Source organism: Diadema antillarum, unplaced genomic scaffold, assembly GCF_040938485.1.
Source record: "Diadema antillarum isolate AM-2024a unplaced genomic scaffold, OU_Dant_1.0 seq00002035_RagTag, whole genome shotgun sequence".
Classification (NCBI taxonomy): Eukaryota; Metazoa; Echinodermata; class Echinoidea; order Diadematoida; family Diadematidae; genus Diadema; species Diadema antillarum.
This window is the reverse complement of record NW_027272687.1, coordinates 183,655-206,902: the sequence shown is the minus strand read 5'-3', so window position 1 is coordinate 206,902 and position 23,248 is coordinate 183,655. Positions and strand designations below refer to the sequence as shown.

Genomic DNA, 23,248 nt, shown 5'->3' with positions numbered 1-23,248 from the left:
AATAGTACTAAGTCTGCTCCTCTCACACAATTTGTGCCACTTTTGCAAAGAACATAATTACTTGAAATATGTGTCGGATACTGACAAAACCCTAGCCATGTCTATCCCACTTGGGACCAAACCTTATAGAGGAGCAACAAGCTTCCACTTAAATGACTTTTGGATGCTTGGAAATTCCACGGCTTGATTGGATAAGAAAGAGGAGGGGCATGAGGCTCCTGCAGCAGTAATGATGTCCTACAGGATGCAGGCAGGGGGGCTGGAGGACACCAAGGGATGCTGAATTAAGTTTCCATGGTAACACCATGGCCCAAGTAGAGAGCGTGTGTGTGTGTGTTCTCATCACAGATCGCAGGAAACGGAGAGAGAGTGAGAGGGAATGGAGAATTCCTAGCAAGATTCTCACCCGAAGCTGTTATGTGACCTCCTTCATATCATACTGAGAGGGTAACCTCATTTCTTCTGAAAATGCCTTTGGCAGTGTTTTTTTTTAATATTTTCCTCCTTGTCCCATCAATGAAATCATTGCAATTGTAGCTTCATACTTGATAACTGCAGTTCATTGTATGTGGTGCTTTTAGGTTGGTTGTCCTCATTTTCATCTGCATTGCTTTGTTTAAACACAATGTTTTATCACATCATTGTTTCTGTCTTCGCTAAGTTGTATTTGTGTACAAATAGTAATTATGATTCTTTTAAGAGCTCTTATACAATAGGTCATAAAAGATTATTTACGAAGCATTTTATCACCATAATGAAGTAATATGAACTGCTGTAATTGTACGTATTGAAGACACCTAGATCTGACAGCTATTTGCCGTTGTTGTTTGGATCAGGATGTGGATGATACACTTGTACATGCTGAAAAACTCTGAACGGAGTACGTGTATCACCCAGTGCTGAAGTTCATGTTTGACTGAGGTCAAGGGATGTTGCTGATGTCTCACACCAAGGGGCGGGGACTAATGGAAGCATCTCTTGTGAAGACTGCCCCCTTCTGTTAAGGCCATGATTCATTTAGATACTGAGATGGATGCCCCTTTCTAGTGATGCGAGATTCATCTTGGCTGGGAGCATCATTCCGAATCAGCTTGCTGTGATCGAGATGAATCTGTGGGCACTCGATTCTTGAACGGACCCATCCCGCTGCTATTCAAAGATGACATTCTGTTTTTATCTGACTTTTTTTCTTCCTTTTGATAAATGATGGAGGCCTGCCTCCCCATCTAGCAATGTCCCACAGGGCTAGGCCGTGATGACAAGATAGCTGATTGCAGCATTCCCTCCAGGGGTCAGAGGTCATTCTGTTTATCATGGGAGGAGGAAGATGCGCCCTCCCACAGGAGTGGTAGATGGTGATGGCGGGATGAGATGGAGTACACCAGTGATGGAGCCCCCCTAATAGCCCCCAAACATGTCATGAATGTCCAAACAAAACCATTCATTCTCCATCAGCACTCAGTCCGTGTTCTTCTCAATCTCTCCCTCCTCTCCATCTGTTCATCTCTCCCTATCTTTCTTCCCCATCTCTTTCTCTCCCTCCATCCATCTACCTATTTATCTGTACCTTTGCAAAGTGCAGGAATAGAGTCTGATTTTTCTGATTGCGCTACAATGAAAAAAGGAGAATGTTATGATTTTTTGCTTCTTCATCTTGCTGTGCTCATGTGCGTGTACTGATTTTTTTTGTCACTTTTAAGCCATATCAATTACTATTCATAAGTGCCACTGCGTGATATCTAATGTTTATGATTAGTTTATTGTGAATTTTCATTTGCAAGCCCTACATCTATGCCTATGTGAGACATGTCACTGTTTTTGTAGTCTTATTATTGCAGATTATAAAGAATGAAAGGCAGAAATATGCAAATGGAGGGTAAGATACACTATAGCTTCTTGTCAAATCAAGGTCATCCTTTTTTTCCCCCACTTTGCTGCAGTGCTCGGTGACATGTGGGCGGGGCACCCAGGAGCGAGATGTCCTGTGCGTCAGCGAGGGGACCGTGGTCAATGAGAACCTGTGTGCGGAGAAGAAGCCGCGGAGAAGCAAGCGGTGTCGGCGCCCCTCTTGCCCCACCTACCGATGGAAGAAGGGGCGCTGGAGTCAGGTCAGTTTCTCACCCGTCTCACCCAGTCCTCCCTGGTTGCATCTTGGTCAAATTTTGTAGTTTTATCACAGTCTTGTCCCACTCCTTGGGAAGATGTGCCTTGTTTGGGAATGATTTCTTGTTTCTGTGGTAACTGATAAGCAATTGTCAGGGTTTCTCAACTATATAACCTGAATCTGTATAAATTGTTTGATTATAACTTTGAATACCAAAGTCGAAATGATGGTATAGGAGGTGGTGTAGCAATGTACTTACACTCCGAGTTGCGTTATTGCGTTGCAGTACTACTATATAGTAGTATTGCCATGTGTTAGGAGTGTATTTGCTTCAAAGTAGAGCTTTGTGCTGAGTTTGATGCTACATATTCACATACAATTCATTACGGCAGCTATAATGAAAGTAGTTCTCTTGAACACAAATATCCCTTTTAGAAAACATATTCCTCTGTTGGTATGCAAACGCTTTAAATAATCATACATGTCTGTAAAGATCTTAGTTGATGTGCATAGAAATGTTTTGCTGGATAGAATTTGACATATTGTAATGGTCTTTGTGTGAAACATACATGTACCATCAGACATTGCAACATAGTTTTGTTGTTGTGAAAACATCACCTGGAAGTAGGGTTCATGAATAGCTGAAATAGATATCGCTTGCATCCTGAGCTCTTGGTGAACTTTGTATCACATTCTCTGCGTGCCTGGTGTCTTGCAGTGCTCAGAGTCGTGCGGGGGCGGGGTCAAGCAGCGAGAGGTCTGGTGCCGTGACAACCGGGGTGCGGAGGTCAGCGACGAGTACTGCAGGCAGACCAGGGCCCGCCCCAGCACCACCAAGAAGTGCAGCCCGGACCCTTGTCCTCAGCCAATCTTCGACAAGAGGGCATTCTGGGTGGAAGGCACGTGGGCAGAGGTAAAGCCTTTTTCTACCATCATAATTACCACTGCCAATTAAAGCACAAGACACCAGCATTCACCACTTCACAGTGAACATTACTACACCACACCACACTACACCACACTAAATACAACACCACACTAAACACAACACCTTTCCCACACTACAAGTACATCTCACTAATCAATACCACACTATACCACACCAAACACAACACCTCACCACATCACATCTCACTAGAGCAATGCCTCACTACACCACTCCAAACTAAACACCATCCCACATTATGCATCAAGTATTCTGCCCAGCAGTGTTTAGAGAATCTTTTACAATATACTCACTCTTCACTTCAGTTTAGAACATTATGACCCTTTGGCCAGAATAATCCAGAAACAATAGCTCATGTGTCCCACATTTCACGATGGTGTGTAAAGCCCACATGATTTGATCCTCCCTTCATGATCCCAGTGCACGAGAACCTGCGGAGCGGGCGAGCAGACTCGGGAGGTCACCTGCCAGAGTCTGAGTGCGGATGGCTGGCGGATCCCGGCCGACCCCAGTGCCTGTCGACAGGTCTCCAGGCCGCCGGACACCAGGCGCTGCAACATGGGACCGTGTGTGGGCAATGTCCACTGGAATACAGGCCCATGGAATGAGGTGAGATACCCCTACCCCCCCCCCCTTTCATCTTTCTGCCCCTCCTTTCTCCATTTTCCAGCCCCCTGGCATTTAATACATTATCATGTCATTGCATGAGACCTTCCATCTCACCATTATTATGCCTCTTGCATAAGTCCTGCCATTAATTTCTCATTTTCAATCTACTAGCGATATGATTTGATTGTGAAAGGTCAGCTGTGGAATGTTAAAGTTGTATTTCTGTAAGTTAGTAATCAAGCAATAGAATGCTGTCATGGTTGTAAGATGGAATAGAAATTAAGAGTTTGATGCTTCACTTGTTACATAACACAGAATATTCTTGAAGTTATATGATTGCAAGTATCCCATATTTTCTTATTATTTTCTTGGTTTTCTAAGCAGTTTTACTCGCAAATATCTCAACTTTAATGAGAATGGAGTTAAGTCGTTTTGTGGATCAAACTCTTCATATTATCACCTGGTGTGCCATTAATTATGCAGACACTGGGTCAGTTCCTAAACCACAAGTTGAATATCTGCTGTATGCCAATGTATATCAGGGAACCTTTAATTCTTTATCCCTCCCTCCACCCCCTCCCAATATGGTGGTGGGATATGGGATGGGATGGGGAGATACAGAGAATAAATTGGCTGTCAGTGGTGCTGTGTGCACTCAAGATGCAGTTCATTTTTATCATGTTCCATTTGAGAAATTATAATCAAGTTGAATGTAAATCTTAGACGATGATGACCATCTCTTCATCCGTCCAATGTCCACCAGTGCTCCAAGACCTGTGGTGATGGTGTGCAGGGACGCAGGGTGGAGTGCCAGGCCCGCCATGGTAAGGTCATGCCGGACCGGTTCTGTGGACACCCAGCTATCAAGCCCATGTCGGAGAGGACCTGTAACCAACGCCCATGTGAGTATTTCCTACTGTTACAGCTCAGGAGAAACTGCATTTTTACCCATTTCTTACCAGCCTGCACTATAATACAGAGCTGTCACGAGTAGTTGTGAGAATGTGTAATTTGTATGTATGTTGCAAGTGTGAGGTTGTTTAAGAGCTACTGTATAGTGTACGGTATGTGTTTTTGTGAATGTGTGAATGTAGATGTTTTGTGATTTTTGCGAATGTGTGTTTTATGAGTGTGTGATTGTATGCGATATGTGTGTGATATTGTGTGTTTGTGAGTGTGTGATGTACATGTAGGACCTATATATGAAGTTTTATCGCAAAACAAGCTAAATCCATTCTTGTCAAGTTGAGATATTTGTGATTAAAGCTGCATAAAAAAGGAGAAAATAATAAGAAAATACAGAATATTTTTAATCATAACTTCAAGAATGTATTCCTTGTTGTGTAACAAATGAGGTATTACTGGAAGGGTTTAATTTTGCTCTATCTGATGATGGACTTACTTTGATATGTTTAAAAATGGCGCTTAGGTTATTTTGCGATAAAACTCTTCATATGTTTTGTGAGTATGTGGGTTTTTTTTTAAATGTGTGATTGTACATGTTTTGTGAGTGGGTGATTGTATAATTTGTTTGTGATTGCGTAGCTATATTTGTTCTACGAGTGTGGGATTGTGTGGCTGTACGTGTGTATAGACTTGCATAATGCCACGAGTGGTCCCACTCATAGCTGTTGGTGTAATGAAGAGAGACATTATAGGTCACAGAATGGGAATGAGAGTGTGACAGCGTCATTACGCTCTTATGCCCCAGGCTAAATGGCAATATCTCTTCCAGTCCACTGCGGGTACTGTATGTTCTCACAAGAACTTGATATCCTATCTATCGTTTTGCCAAGTTTGTGTGCATAGGGTGTAAGGAAAGTTCTTGCTCTCCAACAAATTATTGCAAACCATGAGTCTGAATGACCTTGATGTTTGTCAGTTCTTGTGCCACTGGAATGTTCCTCAAGTTTGTGATCTGTGAATAGTGCATCATAATCAGGGTAAAATCTTACACAAACTTTGCCTGTTTTTGTTGTGGATGTATTCTTTATCATTGACTATCAGTACCATGCCCTAGAATCCAGCAACTGTTATGTTTTATGGATGTTAAAGGGAAGGTAAACCCAAAGAGCAATGTGGATTGAGTGAAAGCAGCAACATTAGCAGAACACATCAGTGAAAGTTTGAGGAAAATCGGACAATCGATGCAAAAGTTATGAATTTTTAAAGTTTTGATGTTGGAACGGCTGGATGAGGAGACTACTAGAGGATATGACGTATGAGTGGACAACAATACAAAGAAAATATAAAGGAAATTCAACAAAAATTCACTTTTCTAGAATTATGAAAGAGCAATGGACCAACCGCTTTCAGAAAGCAGAGGGAATAATTGCTACCCTTAACATATGTCAATATCAAGTTGATGGAATTTGTAATTTTCATGAAAAATGGATTTTTGTAGAATTTTCTTTATATTTTCTTGGTATTACGTCATAACCTCTAGTAGTCTCCTCATCCAGCGGTTCCAACACCAAAACTTTAAAAATTCGTAACTTTTGCATCGACTGTCCGATTTTCCTCAAACTTTCACTGATGTGTTCTACTATTGTTGCTGCTTTCACTCAATCCACATTGCTCTTGGGGTTTATCTTCCCTTTAAGATTCGAAGCAAATGTTAATGAAACATTTACAGTAGATCTAGAACAGTTTCTTATCTGATAACATACAAAAAGAAAAGGAAAATATTTTCGAATCTGCGACTGAGCATAATCCATGAGTGACATGCAGTAGCTCGAGGGTATGTCACTTGGAAAGGGTTAGAAAAAAAAAAAGTGTAGGAAAGCTATTTGTAGAGAAAAGTGGAATAATGTGCAATTTGAAAGTGGCCCCTTAACTCGGGCCTCCCCTGGGGACAATTTTCCTTCAGACTATGTGTGAAATGCAAACCTGATTCCCACACTAGCCGGAGTGCACTCTGGGGTCACGTGAGGGTAAAGGGAACTGTTCCTCCAGGGCTCCAGGGTTAACCAGCTACCCCTGGGGGGATTTGCTTTTCCTCCTGCCAGCAAGCCCTAAATCATTCCCCTCCTTCTTGGTCCCCCGAGATTTCATTCTCTGTACTTTGCTGATTTTTTTTTCTCCCCTCTACCCACCTCTCCCCCCCCCCCCTTCTTCTCTCAGCAGATATTGCTGGTATTGCATGCTAAAAGTTTACAAATCCCATGCACCCTTTACTCCAGTGGATCCCCTGGCTTCCTCTTCTTCCTCCTCCAAATGGTAGTTGGCACACATAATTACCATGTTTGTTGTGGCAAGGTTCACCTCCTGTGACTCTCAAGTTGGCCAGTCCACCATTTTCCTCTCCTATTAGCACTGTGGTTGTGTCCACAGGGTTAGGTTGATATCGCATTTCTGTGCAGTAATGACATCTTTGTAGAACTAGAAAAGCACTCGGAGAGCGCAGACCTCTACCAAGCAGCACATTTCCACTTGTACATGCATGTTGAAAATCACCCAATTTCCCAATGATAAAGAGACCTTTCAAGTGTTTACCTCCAAATATATCCAAACCTCAAATACGCACAGCTTGAACTTCCTAGATCATTGACCCTGTTTGCCAAAAGATACAAAATTTCTTCAAAAATCCATTAGAATTCCCAGGTCACTATGAAATTTTAATAATCCGTTCCTTGTGTCATTATCAAGTTTTCCTGTAAATTTCATCCAAATCCAATCACGACTTTTTGAGTTATTTTGCGAACAGACAGACGAACAAACTGCTGGTGGCAAAAACATAACCTCCTCATGGAGGTACTGTATATGATTAGCAGTATAAAAGGGTTCCATCATTACCCCTCCCCTCACCCTCTTCCCAATTTCACAAAGCCCTCCCCAATCCCTAACCCTCTCCCTGCTCCTCTTCAAAGGAGCTCACCCCCCCCCCCCCAGGAAACCCCCCCCCCCCCCAACCCAGAACTGTGTTATGTGATTCTTCCCTTCTCACTCATGTCTGCTTTTAAAGTCATCATTATTGTGTGAATGAGCGAGTGTTAGATGTCACTGCATTCGTGTGGTTCAGGGCATCAGAGGGAGAGGCACAGGGTGACCATTTCTGGCATGGGAGAGCCGGCTCCATTGAGATGTGAAACAATTAGGGATCATTCATACGGACAGGAGGCGCTTGAATGATGCCGACAGGTCGGATTTCATAGAAGCAGTATTGTTTCAGCCACCATTTCATAGGAGAAACATTGTCTTTACATAGAGCAAGATTTATTGGGGGTTATTTGGGGCCATTACACAGAGTTTTTTTAACACTTTTTAAGTGGCAGCATACTGGAAAGTCATTCTGCCATAAGGATAAGAGAAACTTCTACTGGCACTGACTTGGATAAATATTGAATGTCAATTTACATTTTGTATATGACTCTTTGATGAGATGGTAGTGTTGCATTTTGTACTTTCGCTTTGATAGAGAGTGGCTTGAAATAAATTCATATCATGGTGTGTTTCTACCATGTAATATTCATTTTGTCCCTTTGGGACTGTGTGAATATTGAAAAGAATCCTTGAGGTTTCTTATTTGATCCATATCTTTCATTATGCTTCTTTCCTTTACAATAAGACTGAAATATATTGTTGCATCTTTGAAATATGTAAAGGCCTGACTTTGTTGTGTAAAAGTGTTTGCTTTGAATCAAAATTTAGAATAAAGAACTATCTTGAATGCCTATCACTGCATTCTTATTAGCTTCAGCCCCACATGTTTTACTTCATACATAGGCAAATGTCACAGAGCTCCGGGGCCTCTGTTTTACAGGATACATTTCTTTTTCTTTTTGAATGTATTTTAATGATCATTTGAGTCCCTCCACTAAGCTTGTGCAATTTCTCACCTCATCCAGGCCCACCAACCAGTTGCAGAGACCTGCAGGTGACACAAGACGTGCATGAAGATGGGGACTATACCATGTTGATACAGGGGAGGTTGCTCACCATCTATTGCCACGGGATGGCCAGCAGTACCCCTGCAGAGTACCTCACCCTGCCTGCGGGAGAGGCAGAAAATTACTCAGAAATTTATCCCAAGAGGTAGGAAAATTTTTTTTTTCATTCAAAAATTCCCTTATTATGGGGATCATGTAAGTTCTGTAGTCTGTTAATGTTTGGTAAAATTGAAGCATTTGTTGAGATACCAACTGAAGTTTGTTATCAATGGTTGTTGATGTGAATTCGTATGTATTCTAAATTGTGCAAAGTAGCAAAATTGAAACCGTGTTTATGAAAACTTTAATTGCTGAAGACTGTAGCCACAATAATTTGCCAATACAAACATTGAGCATACAAACCTTATTGAGATGTATGTAACACAAACATATTTCTGTGGTGCCTCTTTTGAGCCTTGCTTGATTTGGATGTGTGAATATTAGCATCCCTCATTTTTTGTATGGACCATTTCTCCATGTTCAAACCAACCTCCACCTTTTTTTTTTTTTACCTGTAAGATATGTTTTCTTTTTCATAGTATGCATTAGTTAAGCCTTTTTTTGTTTGTTTTGTTTTGTTTTGTTTTGTTTTGTTTTGTTTTGTTTTGTTTTGGCAAACTTTGGCTGCCCTATCATCATTGTGCTTTAACTCCTTGTTTTAACTCGACAGGTTAAGAACTGATACTGATGGTAGACTTTTAATTATTTTTTCCCCCATCCAGGCTGTTGAATCCCACCCAGTGCCCCAATCATGGGGCCCGGGATGACAACTGTGAGTGTACTGAGTACGGACACCGCCAACCCGGTCTTACCTCATTCAGCAAAGTTAGGCTAAATGTGACGTCATTAGAAGTCATAAGTAAGTGCCATTTTTTTTTTATTCCTAAAATTTTTTTTCATGGGAGCATCTGTGTTTTGGCATGTACTATTATCTTGTTTTCATTTTTCCTGACTGGCCAAATTTTGAGTGTATAGTTGATCGCCTGAATGTATAGATCAGGGATGCTGTTTTTTCTTTTTTCTTTTTTTTCGTTTGTTTTTTGTTTTTTGGTTTGTTTTTTTAACATTTGAAAATGTTGTGAGTGTGACCTCAGCAATCATCACCTTTTTTGCTAGTAGGGGCTTTCCAAAACTGTCTTTTGCACACCTATGTAATTGTGTGAACAGTGAATACATATGAACAGAAATTAGTCTCCAGTGTAGAGAGAACAGTCAACACATTATAATGATCTGTTGAATATGTACATTTCTTATATTTCGACACATACAGACGAGAAGGAACACCATTTTGATTGTGATTTTTGAAAAATTTTGTTCCCCGTCATTTCTTTCCAGCTGATGACGCAACTTTCTCGCGGGTCCATCTCGGCCATTTCATCCCGTATGCCACGGCTGGGGACTGCTACAGCGCGGTCAGCTGTCCTCAGGGACGGTTTCACCTCAGCCTAAATGGCACTGGCCTCTTGGTGGCGGCAGACTTAGACTGGGCCACCGAGGGCCACTCAGTGTCACGAAGAATATTAAGAGATCCAGTGAGTAGCTCTCTGTTACCTTGTCAGCAAGTTTTGTTAAAATTGAATTCAGCACATTTTCAGTGGGATTCCACCCCCATTATGATTATGCATAAAAACAATCTGGGAGTGCATTGAATAATTTTGTGAATGCTTATATCAATTTGAGAGTTCCTTAATTTTCTCCTGGCAAAATTGTGACAACTTTTTGTTGTTGTAATGAAGATTAGTCACTTCCTTCAAGCATATTCTTAGTGATATGAGTATGAATTGCGAATGCATACACACGTCGGTAGTTTAAAATTTGTGATCTGTCAAACGCATTCATTCTCACAGTATTGTCAGATACAGGCAGCCATCAAAATAGTTTCATTTTTTAGTGGACACCAAGCTCGAATGGTGATAAAATAATAGATAGCACATTATGAATGAACTATGCCTGTAGATTGATAACCACAGCTTTTGGTTTCTCCATTTTGATGTGAAACATTGCAATGTTAACCCTTGATTTAATACATGACCTCTCTCGGCATTTTGTTCACAGTTAAATCACAGAGTTAGTGGCATCTGTGGCGGCTATTGCGGAAAATGTTTCCCGGACAGGGGGCAAGGAAGATTATTACCTTTAACATTCCATTCATGACTCAGGTGAGACAGTGGGTGGAGATTGAATTCAGCCAATCAGTTTAATTTCATACTCCCCACACTCTACTTCCCCTATCCCCTCCACCACAGTGTAACCATGACAACTCCTCTCTCCTCCTCCTTGCATCCTCCCCCATCCCCTCCTCTCCCCTCATATCCCACACTAGTGGGTATTTTATTGTTATAAATCCTGTCACTGCCCACTTTCTGTCTGGATGTTTCGTTCTGTTTGTCTGCTAGTCTGTCTCTCAGTCAATTATCTTGTGATCAGACTTTCCCCAAATAGTTCTAAATGTCCAGTCTGCAGTTGGTAGGAAAAAATGTTGTGAATGAGAAATTCATCCCCAAATACATTCTTGTGACAAAATGTGATTTTCATTCCCTAGAACCCATAACACCACATTGGTTTATGAATGAATATGTTAATCATCTGAAAACTTACCATTGAACAGCATGTGCATTATAATTTTGATTAGCTGTAATGTCCCAGTCATGGATTGTGGTACATTCCGTAAAATACGGCTAGGATGTTTTGTTGTATAAAGACTAACATTCAATTATACACAATACATGATTCATTGTTGACTTATCATTTATATTACTCATGCAATCAATCAAATTTCATATTATAGGAGGGGCGTGCGTCTGTTGTTTCTAAACATTTATGAGCGCTCACATTTCATGTGTCATATTTTGTATTACAGTCTGTTAATAAGCTCCATTGATCATTTTCTCTTTCTTTTTGTCTTCCTTTTCTTCCCCTCTTACCTCCACAGGGACCTGTAAGATATTCCAAATGCTGTAAATGTTGTAAATATCATTTTTATTATTTATCACAAGTTGTACCATAGTAAACGAGAGATAATTTATATTTTATATCCTTCACTTCGCTGTGAGAGACAATTGTTAAGAGATGTATTTTGTGGGAGGGAGACAGCTAGACAACCTTGGACAGACTCTCAGAGACATGGGGACTGAAAGGAATTGGTGATTTGTGATGGGACCTGGACCTTACAACTGTCCCAAGAGCAGATGTGGTGTATTTGTGTAGAGTCCGAGAGCGCATTGTAGGCCCAGGACCTGGCTGGGCTAGATGGTAGCGCCTGGACCCGTTTTGACGGTCATGCCGAGACGGAGATGTGCCCGATCATCCCGGAAACTCGAGGGCGTCATGTATCGTCAGAAGTGAACATGTGAGGCACAAAGTTGGACATAGTGTTCTCCCCTGGAGTCTCTCGTAGTACCCCCTCAACTCCAAATGGATGAAGAAATGCTGCAATCTCAGAGAGACAATACGCTCTCTTCAGTGAACATCTTGTGAAACTCAATATCTTATTGTTTTTTAAAAATCATGCTGTGATACAAAAAAAGGAACTGTTCAAAAACGTAGGAAAAAGTAGGTTACAATCATAATCATGAGCGTTAATTTTGACATGGATTCAATTCGATTCAGCAAAATATGTCATGGCACTTCACACTGCCAAGAATATATGAAGCGTGTGTACTTGGCATTTGGTTGACAAATCTTTCATGTATTCTAACAGTAAATCTTGTTTCTTGTGCAGACAAGTAGCAATTATATTTCAATGTCAAGTTCTCTGTTTCTATTCAAAAGGAAGACAGGACTTGTAATTTTTATCTCACACACAATCCGTCAGAGTGACTTCAGCCGCCAATGGCAGGATGGCCATTGGTTATGCCGAAACGGTAGTTTTTATACGTAGATTTTATAGTGATGTATTGACCGATAGTGATGTGATAATGTGAATTTTTACTAATGTGTGATGTACTGCAAGCTGCATTTGATGTGTTTACATCAGGCATTTGATACAATTATACTGCTGAATGGTGCTTTCTCCGCTCGTGGAGTGATAACGTATTTATTGTGTCAGTGAGTGGAATGTTGAATATACAAAATTCAAACTGCTCATGCTGGAGATCCACAAGTCGAGTGATCTACTCGACTTCAACCAGGAGACCAGTTGCTGTTAATGTTGTTGTTGTGGGGTTTTTTTCCAGAGTAGTTGATTTACAAGTTTGATACACCTTTTACAGAGAACTGAGCATGGTAAATGTATACCTCAATATTTTTACTTTGTATGCGGTATATCTCAAAGAGATCTTTCCTAGTCCCTCCAGCAATTCTTACCACGATACATGGATATATCATAGGTACTAAGGAAACAAAATCAATGAAAATCTTGATAACTGATAAAAATCAATTCTTTTTTTACAGAATAATAGTAATAAAATTTTAAAGATAATGGAAATGATGATAATGAATATGATGACTTAGATGATTGTGATGATGATATTGAAAATACTTTTATGATGATTAAAGCAATAATGATAGTGACTATTGTAATCACAGTAAAGATAATAATGATAATGACTGTAATGATAATGATAATGATGATTATATCATGCATGCTTGTACAGCACAAATCACTCTATTAAAGGGTGCCTGTGCATTTGGACACCTCAAAGAAAGAAAACAAAATGAGAGGAAGTTGGTAAGTAATTTTACTTTTAATATGCAAGTATGATTATCAAAACATGATTTTTAATTTGTCATCTCTGTGCTTGTGATATAAATGAAATTGGTATGAACCAGTTATTTCCTCTTACCCCATATATACCACATATCTAGCTGGAGAATTACTGCCATTAAAAGATATCTAAAGAATCAAAAAGTAAGAATTGCAAATGATAATTATCATATTACTAAAGTTGTTACCTATTTAGTAGCTTTTTGTAAGCACTGTGGTGTTGCTGGTGGTGCACCATATATTGGAAATGTCAGAGGATTTCCATCAAAGTACACGTAATTATAGAGATAAACACTTTGAAGTTCAATGAGCAAAATTGAACAACCTACTACATGGACCGATAAGGGGTAATGATGGTAGAGTTTTCTGTACGGGAGCAGTGTATGACATTCTGTACAGTTTACATGCACACTGTTCACACATGCTGCAGCGGTCATGTGACTTCATATATTTCTACTCAGGGCTCTTCATAACTGCCTGCGGATAAAGAATCCGCATGGACCTCCTTCTTGTGTGTTTTTTTAATAGTTTGTATTTTCTTCATCCGTGTTTCCTTCTTTGTGATTGGCTCATCAGTTCAGCGTTTCACGATGAGTATTCTGAGCTCACTGTAGACAAGTTGTGTGTGAGCAAGCATACGTAGATCTTCCCAATGCACAAACTTTGCTCAGACTCTTCCAGCTACATTTCAGGATATGATGCATAGTTTTCTCCACACACCGCCCCCCACTCCGCCCCCATGCGATTCACAGTGGAGGTAGGTGTGTATACAGGTGTGTGTAGAGTACCTCTCTCTCTCAGTGTTACGAGTAAAACTCTCCTCCAGCAGGGTAGTAAATACAAAATATGCTGTCTTGCCTAAATCTTGTCAAGTTTTCCAGTGACACAGCTGTCTGTTGTGCTCTCTGTTTGTTTCTCTGTATGCGTGTGCATGTGCGTGTGTGTGTGTTGTTTTGTCATTCCGTAAGTAAAGTTCTTTGTAAACGTTTTACTTCTCTCGCTGTCCTTGTGGCCCATATGAGTGTATTGACACTGTATTGTTCTGCTAGACCCATGGTGCTAATCATATTCAAGATACTGTCAGGTAGTAACAATAGAGTCGGGCTCTTGTTTTGATCTGCAACAGAGCTGTGGTGTTACACTGCGATTTATTTTCAGATGTACAGCAGTTTCATCAAGACTTTTATTTCAACTTGCTGTTGTTGAAAGTGAATGTCAAACAGGCTTAATGCTGAGATATCACTTGAATTGTGTGTTGTTCCTAGCTCTGTCACTGTATTGTATATTTAAGTTCTACAGAGAGGGCTACATGAATCAGCGTAGACATTTCATTGTCTGTTTTTTAATAGGAAAACAGGGTTAGTGCTGCTAGGTAAACAATGTTGAAATGCACTTTTTCTTAACCTTTTTTCGCATCATTTCACTGTGCGTCATGTTTTGGGAAACCTGTAGGAGGTCATTTCATTGTGTTTGTTTGTTTTAAGTCATTTATTCTGAAGGAAGATTTTTTTCAATTGCTTCAATTGCGGCGGTTGCGCAAAAAAGTAAAGTTCATGATGGGATGGTTAAAAAGCATATCTGGTAATAGCTGAATAAATGCCTTCAAATTGTGGTTAAGCGTAATTTTTAAGTCTTCAAGGCAACAGTCAAGAATGTATTACAGAGTGACCCAGACATGTCTTTGTTCAAATGTGCCTGCATGTTTTATTTACTGTATCCTGGAATTATTATTTGTTTTTTGTTTTTCTTTTTGTATTATATTTCAATATCTTATCTTCTATACAGCTATTACATTCTTGTAGAAATGTCTTGAATTTTTTAGCATATTATTAAATTCTAAAGTTTTTGTTCCAGTATTTCTTTATCTAAAAGGGATTCAGTAAAAGTTAATATTGTTTGAACTAGATGTCATTAGTGTAATTTTTAGGAAAGAGGTCTACTGCAGTTGATGTATAACATGAATCTTATATTTATTTGCATGTTATGCTTCAACCTACTTCTGAAAATGCAGCAATATTACCTTGAGTAGCACCCTTCAATTCCTTCCTTTATTGCCCTTTTGGATGTGGGTAGTGTCCAGGCCAGACACAGACCCCAATTTCTGGAAATGATAAAACAAGAGAAGATTCCAGATCTATCTTGCCATTATCTGTTGGTATACCAGAGTTTTAAGTCAGGGAGAAATCTGCTAGCTGATCAATGACCACATTCTGTTATCATGCATCCATTAGATTGGTTCATTTCTTACTCCAAGACTCGTACATCGCACACCATGAGTCGTCAGCCAGTGAATTGAGAAGTGTTTGTGGGTCTTTCTTTCTCCTTTCTTTCTATTCCGTAGATTATTTTGTTTGTTTGAAGATGTGTTCTTAGATTATTTTGTCTGTTTGAAGATGTGTTCTTAATGTGCTCTTTTACATGAATGTATTACCTAGCAGTAAATGGTAAGACACTTTGCCTGTGACCAAATGACTACCTTTTGCAAAATCTCTTGTTTCTGGAGGATGTCAAAAAATAAAAGTCGATGCTGATTTAGATTTCTTTTGTGCAGAGAGGTAGTATTTGAGTTCCTAGTTTTCTGCATGGGATTTTCGTAGATCAGACCCATTTGACCAGTGCTAGCGCAGGATCTTTTGAAATTCTTGCAGGAGTATTGTGTAGTTGGAGGTAGTGACAAACTGGTGCTGCATTAAAAAGTTGATGCGAATCTGTGCATATTCTCTCACACCTCACATTCACTCGCATTTTAAATAGCATGACATGTGTATATAATATGTATGTGTATATTATGATGAATCTTCTGAAAACAGTATTTCTAGAACTATGCAATCTTTACACTTTTACATCATATGACTGCACCTCTCTTATGGTTCCATCTCTCGATGCATTTCCGATTCAACCTCACAATGTGAAACGACGTTCACAGAGCCAGCCAGGTAGCAAAGCTGTAGAAACTTCGATTTTGACGAAGTTTAAGACAGGCAGGCAGGCTCAAACATGGGCAGAAAATGTTTTGTAGAAGCATAGTAGCATTGCAACCGTCCTCAAAACAAAAGGATGAAAATTTCCTTTATGCTTGTAGATGTGATATTTATGTATACTTTTTAGCAATATGATTTGTATTGCACTTTTGTAGAAACATTGAGCTATAGTACAGTCAACTCCGAGTTCGTGTGACATTATTGAAAGTTTCCCTGACCCTTTGAAAATGAAAAAAGAAAAGAAAAGAAAAGAAATTGTGAAAATAATGTTAGGACACCTACATAGTAAAGTGTGTCAATGATATGAAGTTTGTATTTTTTCAGCTGAATCAAATATATGTCATGTTTTTTAAAGATTGTACAGAAAATATAAAGTAAATGGCTATCATGAAATTATTTTGTCATTAAATCACAGGATGTTAGGAGTCCATTCGATGTTAACATTTTGTGTAATGTGCACACTGCCCAAGTATTGTAAGGAATATAACAACATGAATGTTTTATTATTGTCACCCGCGGGGGAGTCTCAACATCACATGGTCAGCTGAGAACTAGAAGGGTGATATCGTGTTTAAAGATTGGAGCGTAAATAAAAACGAAACAATTTTCATGAAATAAAAAGTTCAATTAATCAAAAGTTGGTAGATTTATGTACAATTGTTTCAAATAAAGGGTAAAATGGCACTCTTGTGGTTGTAATTATTAACATTTTACTGAAAATTAAAAAAATAAAATAAAATTGGCACCACAATGTAGGAGGCACCACAATGATGGAGAGGAAATTGCGATAAAGCCCTTCTGGCTCTCATGTGATGACATTTTGTCCACAGAACCTCCCACTCTTATAAAAGACTTTTTCAGCAGCTGTAGAACATCACTGTCCCTCAGAAAACTTTAAGACTGTTTATGACACAACAGTTTTTTGCTGTGGCATTGCTAGAGGCTTTCAAGCAAAAATCGTATCAGTGATAATTCCAACAATTTTCTACACTTTATGAATGCACATATTTATATTCAGAAAAAGTGCATGTGCCATGAGCATCACCTGCAGAGGGAAAGCAGAACTCTTTTTCTTGCTCATATAATTGTATTTCCTGGGTTGTTGTATTTTTTTCCCCCAGATAATATGGCAGTATGTTGTGTAAACTGATGATACAACTCTTTATCAATCAGACATTAATGAGTGGGGAGAAGTATGATTATTTCCCTCATAAACCAATCAATATTGTTTGTTTGTTTGTTTGTGTTTTTTTTTTTTGAAAAGTGACCCAAAGTTTTCACATCGCCATTCTGTGCTATTCCAGCTCTATGACTAATTATTTAGATGATTGTTCTCTTATTTTGATTTTTGATGGTGCTGTATGTAGGGCGCTGAATTTATGGTTTATTTCAGACAATGAGATGTACAGTGCTTGATATGTGATTTTTAGGTTTGAATTATAGGACATTACCAAGAATTTGACCAATGTTATTATAAAAAAAAAAAGTTATTCCTTTAAATGTTTCTCTTAACTTTATACTGTAAGATGACTATGCTTTCCAAGTTTTTTGTTTTTTATTTGTTTTTGACCAAGATGCAGTCACGATCTGATTTGTTTCGAGGGCGGTAGGTTCGGATGATGTTAGAAATAAGAAATACCATACACCATATCAGGTGCTCCGTACTAGTAGGTATGCATTAGATGAAGCAGCAATGTTTGATTAGAAGTTATTACTCTTTACATTTCTGTATTGTGGAACAAATTGCATATGCATGCAAATATTTAAAAATGAAACTGTATAATTATGCAGTGCATGTCTGACAAATTTGCCAGTGCAGCAGCCAGCTGTATTCCAGGTCTGAAAGATTTTTTTTTTCTCCCCCAGTTTGTTTTCTCTTATACTTGTTGGTTTCCATACATTGAATTTCATTCCATTCTCCATCTAAATATCTTGGGCCTGGTATATTTTCAGATTGCTGATGCTTACAGAGACAAGATAGTTGGAAGTAGAAAATTTATATTAAAAGGGCACAGTTTAGGGAGAGAGTATTTTGCTTTGCTATGAAAGAAGTGCTCTTGCACACAACACAAGAACTTCCACTTTCTCAAGTGCCACTGGATATTGACGACACTGTGGCAATTTAGTCACAGGAAGTTCGCACACAACTGATGTTGCTCTGTTTGAAATGCATCATTTTTTAGTTGTTGCTATGGTAACTGTGATTATTGTCTTGTCTTCAACGTATCATCGGTGAATAGTTGTGTGAGCTCTGAAGTAACTCCACTGGACAGATGACTAATACCTCTGAGTGAGCAAGCTCATTCGCAAAAGGCAGGGTATGAGATGGTATTACAGGGCATGACAGGACTGAAAAAATGTATAAGAAGCCATTGCACAAAATCTGCAGTTTAACTTCAGGAGGAATAGTTGTCGGACAGGTTGCTGTTAGCATTGGCATTCTATACGACTCCATATCGCAACTCTATCAGATAATCTGTTTTTTTAAGCCATTTGATTCTTTCCAAATCTTGTTCTCATATTTTAGAGCACTACGATACATTGATTACAAGCAGCAAGAAAAAGTCACATTCACTATTGCAGACAAAGGGCAAAATATCAATGTCATGGCTGCAAGTTATTAAGTGTACAATTCTTGGAAATGTCTTCTCAAAATGGGATAATGTGATCTGATTGTCATGAGGCAAAGACATTCCTTTTTGAATAATCTTATAATGTATTTTTTTTTTCTTGATATAAGATGATATTGTGAGAAAAAAAAAAGTGGAATGGGAATCAGTGGAATGGGAATCAATGGAGTGGATTGATATTTAGGCAGTTTCACTAACACCAGATTGAAAACAAGTTGTAATAGGCCTACTTAAGTATGCAAAGCAATAAAACTATTGTGGCTCTACATTTAACAATGGGGAAGAATCGCGTACAAGTTTTGTATCAATGATACCCATTATCTTCTGTGTATTCATTTAATGTTGCTTCGTAGAAAATTTTTCATTTGCTTTTAATATAGTCCTGCACAAACTTGCACACTACATGTACATGCAATGAATTACTTTATCAGTCTATGCAATGTTTGTGGCATTATACACCAAGCTTAAAGAAATGCTCTGCAGTCTGGTTTTCATTGGCTGTACAGAGAACAAGTGGCACAAAGAGAAAAGTGCGGCCACAAATTTGCATTTCTCTGAAGCGTGTGTGAAAAAGTCATGGATCTCTTCATTCTGTCTCTGAAATTGATGCTGTGGCCCATGCTGTGTCAATGTACGACTTCAATAATGTTCATGACCAAATTAATTTCTAACCTATTTAAGGACCTGTTAAGTTCTCACATGCCAGGGCATTGACAAAAACTGAAGCACACAAGCAAAACCGATCACTGCCCATTGAGACACACATGCTGCATATGAATGACTCAAAAACCAGCAAAACCAAGAGTGGTACCATTTTTGTACGACATCTCTGTATTTTTCATGTTTATGTATGTGTTTCTCCCACACGGGAGGTATGTTATTATTATTTTGTACAATTCACTGCAAAAATGAATTGACATATTTAAAAGGAGGAGGAGGAAAAAGGAGTTCCAATAAAAATATGTGAAAAAAAAATATTTTAAAGAGTTCCTTGTGATGCTTCACTGGTGTGATTTCTCTTTTTCAAGTGTTATGGTTTGTCAAAATTTATTGTGAAGATGTGTTCGCAGAGACTCCAACCCAAAGCACCTTCTGATCTGGAGATTCTCCCGCCTGAAACCCCTAGCAAACGGGAGACTCCAAGTTTATGTGTGCGAAGCACGAAGTTCCTAGGGTTCTAGATGCTCTCTGGTGCTATCTAAGGCTTATTTTGTCAACATATGATAGCAATAAGTAAAAAATCCTTTCCAACGGGAGACACAGAGCCAGGGTGGGAGAAATTAAATCTCAATCGGGAGAACGGGAGATTTTGCAAAAATGGGTTTTCGGCGGGAGATCTCCCGTCGAAAACGGAAGAGTTGGAGTCTCTGTGTTCGACAGACTGGTATAATTTTTATTTGTTTTTCCACACAGGGATATTTCTGCTGTGTGTAAGAAATTGATCAACTAATATGTCCCAATGTACTGTGACATGCACTGGTGGTTCATGAAACTGTTATCTTTAAATCTACACATAACAAACTCTTGATACACTTGTTATTCCTAGGACCTTAAAACTATGACAATTACCTTGTTAAATCAGGTTTCTCACAACATTGTATACCAGTGTGCAAAAACAAAGAAATATATAAAGTGAGGACCTGTAAAAATCCCCTTGTTTTAAAAGGGATTTGTTATGAATGAGACTTCTCTGTGATGAGGTTCAACTGTACTTTCAATGAAACTGCCATCTTGCCCCCCCCCCCCCCCCCCCACATACACACACAAATTTTATTCACATACAATGTATAAACATTCCAGTTAAAAATAAATGCCACTATACATGATACATGTACATAGCATAAGGAACATGATTTGATGTCATGTCTCTACAATGTGAGTGACATCTAAGTCACGGTTGTAACGGACACTATGCAAAAGACCCAGTGCAGTTTAGATATGGATATTCAATTTCAGAGAATCTAGCTGGTTTGGAGGGAAAAAACCCCCAAATAAATGCAATAACAATCGCTTTGGCCAATAGAATTCAGTATCAGTAGACTTGTAAATGCAATCTCTGCTTGTAAAAGAAAAGCCACATCGAGGATATAATTTTTCGGACTTGCAAGATAATTTTCACAAGAATGCGCGTGTGTGTGTGAATGTTCTTTACAAAGTGTTCTCCCCAGTGCCGGTCCTGAGGACTTCTTATTATGAACGTCCACTGCAATACCTGAGTGGCAATTCAGAAAACAACATTGATCTATACATTGTCATATTCTTGCAACGCTAGCTTTCATAATGAGAAATTTCAGGAAACATCGATGAAATCCCTCATTGTAACATGTATTCATCAAAGCAAACCTTGTTTCCCTTTATCTGTAATGACCGATTACACTTTCTTGAATTACTAAACACAAATAATATACATGTATTAGTTGCCACTTGTCATCTAAGACTGCATTTTCTGAGAACCCAACACTCAGCCATAAAAGCATTTCTAAATTGATTTCTAATTTGTCGCCAATCTGAACAAGCACAGAAAAGTCCCTGTTGTTATAATCCTTGTAATAATATTAAAAGGTCCCTGGCAAAATGAGAAGTGCTTACAATTTGTTGAACCATGATGTCATCAACAAAACAAGCAAGATCAAGTTTCTTAGAGACTGCATGCAATACATGTACCAAGAAATGATGTGATCGAAGACACGAATAGAAAGTTTGTGAGATTTAAGTTTCACAGTCTGTCTTTATTTCTTTCATTCATCGGTAATATTTGAATAGAATATTTAGGTGTGATTACACAATTGCCATTAACACATATAAAACTAAATTTACATCGCCTTTAAAAAAACAATACTCCTCTGTCAAAACTACATCTCCGAATATAAAAGCGTAAGAGTACAAAACAATACAGAAATATTGACAAAGGTAAAATTATCTTCATGGAAGGGTACATGCGTTAATTTTTACGTGTCGTATAAAATATATGTTTGATTGCACGGTCATAATTTATTGTCCACAAGTTTTCAAAATGCCTTATAATAACAACCAGATATACTTATTCAAGTCATTAAGCCGTCACATTTGTATTTGCCTTTGACCAAGTTTTGATAGTCATACCAGTCTTTGGAAATACAATTTTAACAATTGTAGATTTCAAGATAAAAGTAATGCCCAAACTTCTTTCAGCATGTAAAAAATTGATACGATTCACTGCACTATTACACACAGATGAAATCACACAGACCACATGATTTTTATCCATCCATTCGCTAGAATCTGTCAAATTGCTTTAAAAATATTTTTGACTGGCTGCAGTTCTTTTAGACTGATGAAGATTCAGGTTTTTACTAGTCCTTCTGGCTATTCAGTTCTGGCTATTCAACATTTACTATACATTCTGCTGTATATTTGGCATAAAGATAACATACACAACGTGGTACATACCCTGCTCCCACATACAATACAAGTGAATCCACCAGAATGACAGAAAATAATTTGAAAGCGTCAATGAAATGTACGTAAAACATTAATCATTCTGAGTATGGGTGGGGACTTGCACTCAGATTCTATTCAGCCAAATACTTGACAAACTGGGGAACAATTTGTTTGAGGTTGAATGTGTCACATTATAAAAAGTAGTACCTATATAAAGCATGGTATTATAAAATTGCATAAACTGTACATCTGTAAATGGCAAGCTGTTTTGTTGATACACTGTATATATGTCAATGTGATATCCTTTATACTCTTGATAAATTGTACAAAATAATATAAATTCCTTCTGTAAACTATAGATCTTACTCAATCTGATGAAATATACAAATTGTTTAAATATTTTATTTTGCTATAAACAGAAATAGAAATAGCCAGTATCAAAATACACATCATCATTTTTCGAATTCATGTCAAGGGACTTTTAACTCTGCATGAAACTATGTGAAATTTCATAGTTTTGCCTCTCAATCAACAAAATGAGTATTGACAGTCGACTCCGAACAGCAACAGGTGAGTGACATACATATTACCCAAAAATTATTTACTATAAATCAGAAGTTCCCTCTGAAGAGATGACTGAAATCTTTGTTCAACAAGCCTACAAATGTATGTACTGTGGCAGATCCAGGGAATAACAAAGTGCGTATTCACTTGCCAAACTGAAATCTTTGCATATCAAAGAAGTGGGGCTGACCAGATTTGGCATTAAAGGCTGGGTACAGCCTACAGGTGTTGATATTTCAAATTGCACATTCTCATATACAAACAGATAAAGACATGCATTTATAAACATGCCTTCAAACATGGACCTGTCTGCTGTTTTGTTCCCCCCCCCCTTTTTTTGTTTTACTTCACCTGATCAACC

General features: G+C 38.5%; 1 protein-coding gene across 1 annotated transcript in view; it reads left to right on the top strand.

The window, feature by feature from the left end:
- Positions 1 to 11,662, top strand: part of LOC139713694 (A disintegrin and metalloproteinase with thrombospondin motifs 9-like) — a 90,696-nt gene extending 79,034 nt beyond the window's left edge. Inside the window, exons 22-30 of the mRNA XM_071625399.1 lie at positions 1,941 to 2,108; positions 2,823 to 3,017; positions 3,471 to 3,659; positions 4,423 to 4,561; positions 8,507 to 8,693; positions 9,310 to 9,446; positions 9,923 to 10,119; positions 10,643 to 10,746; positions 11,520 to 11,662. Of these exons, the coding sequence (XP_071481500.1) occupies positions 1,941 to 2,108; positions 2,823 to 3,017; positions 3,471 to 3,659; positions 4,423 to 4,561; positions 8,507 to 8,693; positions 9,310 to 9,446; positions 9,923 to 10,119; positions 10,643 to 10,741 (1,311 nt within the window). The 3' untranslated portion in view covers positions 10,742 to 10,746; positions 11,520 to 11,662. The remainder of the gene's footprint in view (positions 1 to 1,940; positions 2,109 to 2,822; positions 3,018 to 3,470; positions 3,660 to 4,422; positions 4,562 to 8,506; positions 8,694 to 9,309; positions 9,447 to 9,922; positions 10,120 to 10,642; positions 10,747 to 11,519) is intronic.
- The last annotated feature ends 11,586 nt before the right edge of the window (positions 11,663 to 23,248 follow it).